Source organism: Notothenia rossii (genome assembly GCF_949606895.1).
Source record: "Notothenia rossii genome assembly, chromosome: 7".
NCBI classification, from domain to species: Eukaryota; Metazoa; Chordata; class Actinopteri; order Perciformes; family Nototheniidae; genus Notothenia; species Notothenia rossii.
Genome location: NC_136905.1, coordinates 69,374,168 through 69,386,251, shown reverse-complemented (window position 1 = coordinate 69,386,251; position 12,084 = coordinate 69,374,168). Strand labels below are relative to the sequence as shown.

At 46.1% G+C, this 12,084-nt stretch overlaps 1 protein-coding gene across 5 annotated transcripts in view; it reads right to left on the bottom strand.

The window, feature by feature from the left end:
• kif26ab (kinesin family member 26Ab) overlaps nucleotides 1-12,084 on the bottom strand; it is a gene marked incomplete at its 5' end in the record, with an annotated part of 67,598 nt that overhangs the window by 18,435 nt on the left and 37,079 nt on the right. Inside the window, one exon of one of the 5 annotated variants that reach the window (XM_079641181.1) lies at nucleotides 303-1,083. The exons of the other annotated variants lie outside the window; for them this stretch is intronic. Within the exon in view, the coding sequence (XP_079497307.1) occupies nucleotides 303-319 (17 nt within the window). Of the gene's footprint in view, nucleotides 1-302; nucleotides 1,084-12,084 lie in introns of those variants that run through there. 5 annotated transcript variants of the gene reach the window in all.

Genomic DNA, 12,084 nt, shown 5'->3' with positions numbered 1-12,084 from the left:
CTCCCTTGCTCCCTGCTTCCCTCTTCCTCTCGCTGCCTTGCCCAACTATATGATCAGTCAACGGAAAATAGGCGGTGAGGGGAGTCTCAGATTTATTCGCCCACAACAGCTTGTCCACCTGTTCACTCCCAATTTCCATGCTAATGAAGCTGTTTTCCTACACAACTTGGTCTAAACGCTCAAAGGAAAACCTGTGCCTTTCAAGTTTGTACAAAATATTCCCACACTGTGTATACTCAAGCTGAACCACAGGTTTGTTTCAACATGCACCAGTAAAGAACATGCTGCAAAGGTGTACTTACAGCTCCTTCCAATCCATTATCTGGCTTATGCTTATAGTCCAAAAACGGACAACCGATAGAGTTCAACTTTGCGGTCCATGTCTGTGTTGCCACTGTTCTCCATTACTTGCACATTTGACACGCCAGCACATGCAGTCACAGAGAACAGAGTGAGGCGGGGCTGCACACTAGTTGGGGCACTGGGGTCCTCTTTGCTCCGATCGCAATCATCGAGGTTCCACTTGATTTCACAGAGGTTTGTAAGAAGCTGGGGGGGCCGAGGGAGAACCAGGAGGAGGAGGAGGAGGCGTGGGCATCATACTAGCTAAATGGAACAAGGGCCAGGTGGGTCACGGTGGAGGTGAGCAGACAGGAGGAGTAGCCTGCAGGAGCTTCACAGTGAGCAGGTAGTCCAGAGAGCTTTGTAGGAGGAAGGTAAGGAGAAGGTCAGGATGAGAAGGAGCACCTCCTCTGTTCATGCAACACTTAAGCAGCTCTAACTCTCCCCATGCTTGTTCCTCCAGACAAAGTTCAGCGTCAGTCTAGTGATGCAGAAACCCAACTCAGTTTTTCACTCCTTCTCTCACATCCAATTCTGCATTCTTCCCAGAGGCAGCATGGTTGTCTCTCATTAAGTAAATCCACTGTGGTGTGTCTGCTGTGAGTGGCTTCAGGTCCTGATGCCCAGTTCCTTCCCAGAGTCTCTGCTGCATGCAGGCGGGAGGAGGGGGAGAGATTCAGCACGCTTGGCTGGACTGGAAGACTTCCTTGGCTGGCTGAGAATGAGGAGAATTCCTACTCCTGTTCCGCCTCTCGGTCCTTCCACTGCTATCGGAGAAATGCTGGCAGCTGTCCTGCCGTGTCTCTCTCTCTCCCTGCCTGCCTCTCTCTCTCGCACACACACACTTACACACAGGCAAACTCCCTCCTCTCTCACTGCCGCCCTCTTCTCGCTCTCTCTCTCTTTCTTTCCTCAGCCCAGCCCCTTTTCCCTCCAACTGCCAGACGAGGTGTCAGCGCTCGATTGCTGGCTGCTCGCGGCGCAATTTGCGAGTATTCTCTTTCTCTCTCTACCCCTTACACACACACACAAGCACATGTATGCCCCCCACCACACGTCACATGAATACTTAATGCATACAGGAGCCTTCTCTTCTTTTAGGGTCCCTCACTTCAAACAGATTTGGTTAGTATGCCTACAGTGCATGCATGCATGAGCACGAGAGAGTATGTGCGGCTAGTGAGTGTACACTTGTGAACATTTGTATTTTTTTTGCCTTTGTTGAAGGATGTAATTAGCCCGATGATTGAGAGTGTTATTAATCATGAGGAGAGACACACAGATAAGGGAGGATATACTTAAGAGCAGAAAGATGGATTGCCTGAATGAACGATGCTCTGAGTCAATTGGAAAGCTGAGAGAGATTAAAAAAAGGGTGAAAGTGAGGGAGAGTAGGGGAGAGGACAAACAATGAACAAATGACATCTTAGAAAGGCAGATTGATGCTTGCCAGAGAGAAAGAGTGCAGTCAGTCAATGGTCAAGGGTAAAAAGGGGAATGAAAGCATGTGAGTGGGCGAGCGCCGGGGTGAGAGTACCCGGTATTCCCTGGGCTGCCAATTTACCAGTAAGCCCTCTCAGCCCCCGACCAGCCAGCCTTTTTGAAAGGCTGCTGCTTTGGCTGCAGAATGCCTACTACAACATATCGGCAGACAGAGTGGGTGTGAGACTTGCTAGATGAAAGTACACAAACCCACACCAAGCTCTCTCTGCCTCTCTCCCTCCGACACAGTGCCCCTGATATGAACTCAGCTGGATTACATTTTGAAGGCAACAAAACTGAAAACCTACCACTGCTTTTTTATTTGAAGAGCAAAGTATACTGTGGTAATAAAGTTGTTTGATATATCACATAACCTTTATCGTACTTCTTTGCCACGTTTACCTCTGCTTTTCTGCAGTGTGTCCAGGTTAATTTTATTTAGCTGGTCTGATTTTAAAGAGCAAGCCTCCTGAAGCTCTGCCACGTGCTACTTTTACACTTTGGATCCTGACTGGCAACAGCAGATGAGTCTGAGACAATACTAATGTGCCCACTGATCACTCGGACAATGCAACCGGTAATTATTCTCAATTCATTGCTACAACCCTTATTATGATTTCAAGTGTTATACATCAAACTGACGTCATAATGTGGAACAGCCACAGTTGGGAGGGTCCTGATAGCCTGTTAGCTCCATCACTGTCTCTTTATGAACAGACCTCAGGGACAGATAATGATTGTAATATATATAAATGAGCCAAAGCAAGACAGATGTAAAATCAAGAATCGTTTGCAATAAAAGGTCTCCTGTTGCCTTTGTTCAAGGAAGGACATCTAGATTTTGTCCTTACCTATAAAAGGGAGTGACAGTGAGTGAGGAAGAGCAGGTCAATGACCGCAGAACAGAGAGAGGGTGCAAGCTGTGAGCACCCGCTGCTTTCAAAGCCTCACTTTGGCCCGCTGTCAATAATAGCTCCAGTCCTCTTTTCAAGCTTTGTCAAATTACCAAGAGAAATTCCTCTGCCCCGGAGAATCATTAGCTGGTGCAACCATTAGCTTGTTTGTGCATTTGTCTCTGTTCTAGCCAGCTAGCCTAGCCCCGGTCTTTGGCCAATTACCATGTTTGCCACATATACTATCCTTGACATGTCCTTTCTGTGATTCTACTTATTTTCCCTCTGCAGACAAGATAAGAAAGCTCTGGCCATTGATGCAGGGATCAGATCATTGGGTCTGATACCAGGCTGCTTAACCTTTTCACCCCCCCTACAGAGAGTCTGCGTCACACTGCTGATGATTAGCAGGTTGGCATAGCTCTTTATGAATGGAGATGGGAACACTGGGCTCCTGCCAGGCTCTACACCAGCGATTTTCAAAGTGTGAGGCGCGCCTCCCCGGGGGGGGGAGAGGGGGGGCGCCAGAGAGCTTCAGAGGAGGCGCAGCGTGAGAAGAAAATAACGAGAAACAGTGAAATCTAGCTAGCTCACTTCAGCTAACTTTATGCGAGCTGCAACATGGATCGATTTTTAGTGAAGTTACCTAAAGTGAGAGAGGAGACAGCGTCTGGCAGAACACGGAGGAAGTATGACCACGATTACTTGAAGCTAGGATTTTCATGGACCGGTCCTGGCAGGGGCGGACTGGCCATCTGTGTGTTCTGGAGAATCACAGAACGGCCGGCCGTCAGCGGGCCATCGGCGGGCCGTTGGCAGGCCGTCAGCGGGCCGTTGGCGGCCGGAGTCGGTACCAGATGTGTTCGGGGGCCGTCTCTTACCAATGACGTCACTGGTAAGAGATGGACCCCGAACACATATGGTACCCCGAACACATCTGGTACCGACACCAGCTCGGTTCGCTGGCGGCCGGCACCGCCCTTTATTTTAATTTTAATAATACTTACTTTGATCAAAAGCAAGTACCGGTCAAGGCTGCAGCCAGAGGATGATCTGCGTTTATTCCTGTCTACATTGCATCCCCGCATCATCCGCCTGTGCGCATCAAAAACGTAGACTCATTGTTCCCACTAAAGTAGGGGTGAGTGTAGGAGGTAAAGTTGACGTTGACGTTCATTTAATGACATTTTCTCTTACTGGACCTCAACAATAATAATAATAATAATAATAATAGCAATAATAATTGGGAAGGGGAGCGCGGCTGTTCTTATGTTCTCTGAGGGGAGGCTCACCTTCCCACACTATGAAAACCCCGGCCTGCTCTACACCATGCAATGATTACGACTACAGCACAATGAGTCAGGCTCCCTCGCTGGACTCAGTAGTAAAGGCATTTATGAGATTGTTGGAGTTGTTAAAGACATGTTGTTGGATGCTGAAGACACTGCTAGCCCATAATGCCATATCAGCAGATGGTCATGATTGATTAGGCTGGATGGGTGTTGGTCATCAGGTGAGGTGCTCTGCTTTTGAGCCGTAAGATAATCAATAGGAAACCTCCCCAGAGCTAAAATCAGTACACACTGTCTTATTGATGGGCTGCCCTTGACACGATCAAACAGCCCTGTGCCCCAAAGGTGTTGGGGGATAACATAAATCTACCAACTGAGCTGGTAGAGGGATTCAGACTTTAGTTAAAGCAAGAGCACCATACTGATTTCCAGGCTCCGCAGTGAAGAAAGATATTGCTGTTTGATTTCCCAAATTTAGTGTGAATTATAATAAATCTGCATCTCTGTGTTACCCTCTTGGTCACCTGCAGTCTGACCAGCCTCCGCTCGGCTTCACTGGTGATTAAGCGAGCATGACATCAGCCTGATTCACAGATTCATGTGGCGCACAGACAAGGGAGATGATGTCATACTCTGCCAACCAGCCCTGGCAGCATAAGGGCCCACCCAGACAAGATTTACAAGCGGGGTCAGGATGCCGATCATTAAGTATGAGGCGAATGCTTCCCTCACCATAAAACGCTTTTTCTTAAAGTCAACCATTCTAGCTGTATCTAATATGAGTCAGTAAAGAAAGACAATTTGCTGTGAGTGTCAGCATCCACCAGATTTATGGCCATTCATGTATAAATATATGCATTAGCCAAACACTAAAAGCTCAGGGGGTCACATAGGGTTGCCTCTTAAAATAACCAAAGAAATATGCGGATAGGGTTACCTGAGAGACACAGCATTAGGCACATGGGGACTATAACAGAGGCTGTTGAATGTATGACAAAGACGATTGGAGCCTCCTGTGTGGCGCTTGGGTTTAGTCTGGTTGTGAGCCTGTCTCCTTTCTATAGTCCCCCTGCAATCAAGGGACCACTGGTATAAACATTAATTTTTCCCTAAAACCCTCGGGGTAAACTTTCCCTTATCCTAAATCACTCAAAACAAAAAAAAATGCGCGAGGCTGAAACATCCTGAATATAGTGATTCATCTTGGAATGTGGTTCAACAAATGTTAATTGTACTGTAGCAAAAAAAAAGTGCAAAATATTTTCACAGAAAAATAAAACTCCCACCTGGAGATAGAAATACAGACATTTCGTGCAGTATGGTTATCTTATCATTCAGATTACTATCAACCAAAACCCAGACCCTTACCAGTCGTTTTTCAAAATGTGTTTCCTCTCTCCCTCGGCAGCCCAAGTTGCATTAACATGGAGGAGAGAACCAACAGGCTTATCTGGCTGCCAGTTGATTCTTATCAATCCAAAGCTCAGAAGGTTTCCACTGACTGGCAGCCTGTTTCCTCCTGCCTGGCTGCTTTAATGGCAGTTTGAAGGTAGAGCTCCAGTGTCAGTTTTCACAACAGCAGTTTGCAGGAAGTGGCCAAACACCTCCAGGCGAGGATTTATACACTTCGTATCAATCCTCAGAAATAGATACACTTATCCTAGATAAGCCATACAGCTATGAATGTGATGTCCAGTTATCAGAGCAATATCAGGATATTGGCACCTCCCATACACATTGGACCAAAGCCTTTTAGAAAAGCTCTTTGTTCCATCAAGGTGTTCAACAAGGCTTTTGTTCCTGCACAGCGTCTGGCCTTGGAAACAGAATACCAAATGGGGCATAATTTGTGCGCTGACTGCTGACAGCCCAAGGCTGCACGCACATCTTTACAGAACCAATCCCCGGCCAATTAGGTAAGGCCAAAGCATTCATGCAACATCTGTGAATACAAAAAAAGATTCCCCACAAAACTAATGTCCTTCTGCAATTTACTTGAGTAAATAAAATTCTAACAGGAGTTTGTGAACCTGTTCTGTCACAGCACCCTCAAATCTCTTTGGAAACGATCTGCGGACTGAGCTGGAAAACGAGGGATTAGAGCATCCTCTGGAGAATAGCTTGAGTAACGGGGGATCATTTGAAATATTGTGGAAGAAAGAAAGGGAGTGCAAGTGGGGAAAAGGGAATAAAGCAGAGAAGTTGTGATGAAAAGAAAAATTGGGAGCACTGAGATGGAATAGGATAAAGAATCTCCTAATACAGTCAGGAAGAGGAAGGAGGAAGAGAGGACAGAAATAACGGAAGAGGCAGCAAGAGAGGGAGCAGCAGAGCCAAGTCCTCTCTTCGATCAGGGGGTCTGGCTCTGTGCCAGCTAGATGCTGTCCATGAGGAGGTACATCATTTTCTGCCTGAGAAGGAAACAGGTAAAAATGATCATTGGGGCCATGCCACAGCCAGCTTGGAATTGCTTTATTCCCAAAGATGGGAATCCCCAGTCAGCCGAGAATAAATGGAACAGTTGGCGCCAAAAAGTGAAAAATTCATGAATATTCATAAAGCCTGTTTTGGTCCGACAGCTCATCAGAGCAAGCAACAGTGGATGTTAGCGCAGAGGTAAAAGCAACATCGTCATTCATTTGACAAGAAATATCAAAATAACTTTGGTTGGCTGATTCATCTTATGTTTCCTTTGGACATCACAAGGCGAACAGATTGTCCCCTACAAAGGCTCTGTGCAAACACGCTGCTCTGTGTCTGCGCCAAGGTTAAACCCTTAATGATGGAGGAGGGAGTGTTATCGGTGCCGTTAGCCTCTGCAGGAGAGTGTGACAAACCCTTTTTGTGGTAACACTGACATCCGTTGTTTTTTGGGTGTAATGCTCTGCCAATAAAGTGCCAGACACCCTACACAGTCACACACTCACAAACCCCCTCCACCCACTGCCATCCCAACACTGAAAAGCCACAAAGCTTGTCAAGTTAGAGGCTTAAGGAGGGCTTAAGACAAGCAGAGGGAGGAAATCTAAGGGTAAAAGTCAGGGGTTATAACTCTATTCAAAGTTTATTTTGTTGTTCTTCGTAGCATTCAGCATCACACCTTGCTAATATGGCCTTAAATAGCTTGAACATTAGGCCATGGAGAGGTGAACAAAGTACATTTGCATTAGCTCTGCACGACCCATTTGTCAGTCAATGAGATAAAGGAGCCAATTTAAGGCCCCTAGAGGATGTATTGGAGATACTTGCAAGGAGAGTCAAAAGGTCTTCGAAGGAATATCTTTAGTAATCGACCCTCACTTGTCTGCATAAGGCTTCCAGGAAATGACATCTTCAGGTACTGTACGAATGGAGAAAGTGCTCGGCTATTGTGTAAAAATTGGTTCAGGCAGCAAAAAAATAAAAATGTGGAGAAAAAATTCACTTTTCAGCTGATGGGTGACAGATGATAATGAAGACATGTTCCTCCCTGCTCTGCAGACGGCAGCCTCCCACCCCTGGCACTGCTGACAAAGATTAACAGCTGCTTTCATCTCTTCCAGTGCGTTTCTGCTCTGCTCCTCAGACACAGCTCCAGGTATTCTGCTTTGCTCCTCTCTCCAAGGCTGCTATAACTGGAATAACTTCACGTTTTCCAAACACATGTTGAACTCTGATTCACCTTCAACATCCCACCCACGCCTTGCCTTGGAAACCTAGGCAGTTCTTCTCAGGAAGAACAACTCACGACAAGTCATCGCTGACTAAGTGACGTTTACTGTCTCCTTCCCTGTCCAGAACACAGTGGAGACAGGATATTTGATGTACGAAAGACAAATGAGGATTATTAGCAACATGGAGTTCCCCCTTAATCAAATATAACGTCCTTGTAAGATTCATTCACAACACTATATCAGAATGAAGAGAGAATGATGAGTTTGGAAAAGAAAGACAGAGGCAAAAAAAAGCCAGCATACTTCTGCTCCACTTCTCTGTTTCATTAATCACCTGGTGCCAGGGTAAGACACCTAGTGATTATTTATTTGCACTTCCACACACAGAGGCTATCACAACAAACAGGCCCGCAGGCTGCTGAGAACATTTGGGAGTGATTAATCAGTGGTCCGTCCGAAGAGACAGAAAAGAAAAGACAGAACACAGGGGGAGGGGTTTTCTAACACGTGTTTCTTAATCTTTCATCTATATTCAAGTCAATATGCAACCCAACAAAAAACTAGAGGGCGTCCAAGTCAGGTGAAATGAGCTGTACGGTCAAGGAGATGGTCATGATAGCAGTTCTGGGAATAGAAGATGAAGCGACATGTCTCATCCACATGAGGGAATAAATGTTTACTTGGATCAATAAATGCATCACAGGTGTATATTGAAAAGGGGAGTAATAATCTAACTGCATGGGAAAATGTGTCCCTGAGAAAAGCCGCTAAGATATTAATGACTACAACTGCATTATTTCAGTTAAGCAGTTTATCCTGTATCACACACTCATAAAGTCGACCGCAGAGCTAACACACAGCACTGGGCCACATAGAGCGTATGGGGATAATGGGATTTTTAGCACGCTGCAGCTGGCTCTCACGTGCTAGGTCGTGAACCGATTACAGGCTATAATCCTCTCCATTCAAGAAGCTGTGCATGAGGAAAGCACAGAAACACAGAGGACATCAATCATCATCGCGACTTTGAAAATGGTAAAAACGTTTTTTAATGTGTCCAAAAAGAAAAGGTCGAGGGCATAATATCCGACATAATAACTCTTAATCCTAACTAATTCTCCACTTAGAAGTGCTGCATACATGATATGGAATACGTAGTAGAGGCACTATTATGTTTTACGCTGTGTCTTAATGTGGATCGTTATGTATATATTACACCAGTCTACAGTGAAGCCAAAGGTTAATTGTCTACATTTGCAGATAATAAACTCAGTATATAGTGAGTTCCATAATTCCTTGTTTTTTCCCCTCAGCTGCAATGTTGCCGTTTGAACTATTCAACCCTCTGGCATCAACCTGTTGATGGAGATTTTTTTTTCAAAAGAAGGCAGAGAGATGATGGTGAAATGTTTCAGCAACTGAGGCTGTGGGTGATGAGGTAAATGCTAAACCACCTGTCATGAAAATGGCCTTATCCACAGAGGTAATCTGAGCTCCATCCGTAAAAACTCGGCCCTTCCCGTTGACAAACAGAAGGACAGGGATGCTGTATGTGTGTCTGAAAAAACGTCAAGCACTAGTGGTTGGGGAAATCAACCTCCAACCACTGATTAGGCAGCTATTAGTTATTCATGTTACATAGAAGGCTGAATACTGGGGAGCAGTGATGCCTGAAGTGAAGCGCCACCAGGAGCCATCTTTGTTTCTCTGGATTGTAAGACATAAAGGCAGCTCATGGGAGCAGAGGCCACCGGCTCTATTCTGCATCTGTACACAATGGGTCATAAAACGTGTATTCCCTGCCACCAGCTATTGCAATTCTTTCTTTCTTATTCCACAGCACTCTCACACTGTGTCTCAAACCGATGCAGAAGTGACAGTAATGGCAAAGATAATAGACGCCATTTGCATGACACCTTTCACTGAGGGACACTAAAGAGGTTTAGATGGCACCCCTCCGCCCCCACAGGCCTGATGCATAGGATCCATTCAACAGGATGGGGTCTGGAGGATTGAGCATAATAACTAAACACTAATGTGCTGATCATGGATCCCTGTGGGCAACTATAGGAGCCGATATCCAGTTGGGAAATGCCCGACGTGGGAAGGCAAACAAAGCTGGAAATAGACCGATGATGAGGGCGGGACATCTCCTGCCCACATTAAACTAGTCACACACAACCTATCCCTTTTGATTGCTCTTACCAACATGCTGAGACAAAGGCAGCCCTATGTTAGGTGACAAACCTACAGGACAGAGGGCTATGCTTCACATCCTCTAATTTCTCCACTTATGAAAGGAATCTGTCAGGAGTTGATGGCAGTGCTTTCCCCTCTCCCCACAGGGCTTAGTACACGAGGACCCAGGGTGAAAGCACAGGCTTGAGTCAGCACTTCATCTCTTTGTTTGTCAGCCCCCCCTCCAATGCCCCCCTGCAGGCTATATGAGTGGGCCAGACAGACTTCCTGACTCAGGGATTTATTTGGGGGAACAGGAGAAAGGGCACCGGGGTTATCCCTCACGCAGGCTGAGACAAACGCTCCGCTTTTCTTTTCTTTATTACTTGAGCTGTTTGCCATTCATGATGACAGGCACAAGTGATTCCACGCTGCCTGCCACAACAGTGCCCATCACCCTGATCCTGCAGGGACACAGCACTATCACACCATGTTATCATATCCCGGGGAAATGACACCCGAAAAGAAGCTGGGGAATCTGCCACAGCGAGTAAGCTGAACTCCAGCTGAACAGAAAATTCTTCTGCACACCGGTAATGTGAAGAGCAACACATAGAATCCAAATAAGAGTTTCTCATGCAATATTCAGTTCATACCACTGTGCAGCATGCAATATATGCGAGACAGCCAGGCTGCCTGGACATGGTCTTTCCTGTAACAATGTTGGCTACAGTAAAGATTAAATCTGTAGCTCCATATCAGAAAACAATGTTAGTGACACCAGAATCATGGAGGATTATGAGTTCATGAGGATAGTGGGACGCATCTACCTGCTGTAGTTCCCTGAGGCTGCAGGGCCAGACTGGCTCTCCATCAACACCTCAGCCTTGACGGCGCCTGACAGCCTTGGATAGACTCACACCTGGGCTTATCTACAGGCTGCAGCCCCTTCATGGCCTCAGCTGGTGCTGCCGCTGCGTCTGCCGCTACACTGAGGCAGCCATTAGTCCCATCAGCCTGATTATGGCAGCAAAATGCCAGCTGGTGTTTTATCCAACAGTAAACAAAGACAAATACCACAGTGCAGCTCAACCACCCCAGCTACCACCCACTCAATACTTGTGATGAGCCATTCGCTGCCCTGGGCATGTGTTATACAGATTCAACAGATTGATATGAATCAATTCTCATTTGTCAGGCAGGCTCTGGAGGTGCAGGTAGTATTAACATGTCAGCTCCTCTGTGGCTGTATGGAGCCAGCATTTCAACAGTATGTTTTCTGCCATGCTATACATTCTGCTCACACTCTCACTATGGTGGAGGAATCCATCTCGCTGTGGCTTGACAACAAAACCATTACCCTCTCACCTCCAGGGAGAAAGACAGTCCAACTCTAACTGCACAAAACTGCACACTCCACACACAGAGAGAGAGAGGAAAGAGATGAGCTCAACGTAGAATCAAAAAACTGCCTGCATGTACAACACAAACATCAAGAACATCACGCATCCAAGTGAGCTCAATGTTGTTTGTGTACAACATAACTTACTTGACTCCCATGGTAGTGAAGCCAATATTCCTCTCCACAGACACAGACTTCCTGTCTATGATGCTGTCAGGATGGAGCAAGCCTTCTGAATCACAACATTTACAAGCTCATTCGTGCTGGGCAGCACCCCTCGTCCTGCTCTGTATGTTGATCCCCCTGCCATGTGGGCCAGAGCGACTGTGCTCAGCAGACCCCTCCGCTCCACATAATCTGTCCTGCCTATTTGTCAGTAACCGGGATCTCTGCTGTCAATCACAGCACAGCCAACAAAACAGAGCACTGTCCTGCTTTGTCTGCTTTGAGCCTCTCTGTATTGATCACCCCTCTAACAGGAAAGATGTTAGAACTACTAGCTTCACATTGAAAAACAAACAGGATGACCTATTTCCTTATGGGAACTTCATAAACAATCAAATTATAAACTGATTAAACAATGTAATTAAGGAAGGCAGCCAGCATGTGTTGTTGTGAACAAGAAAGAGCACTTGTGATCCTGCAGTGCTTCCACTTTGTAACACCCAGGATTCATTATTGAAGAGATGCTTGTCCCTCTGACTAAATTATAGTCCAGTGGAGTAGAGAGGGCTATTTCAAGTTCCTGATTTCCAATCTCCACTTTTGAAAGAAAAAAAAAACACTCACATTTTATTCCCACAAGCTAATGACTTGTTTCTATGGTTACTCGGTGCAGCCTG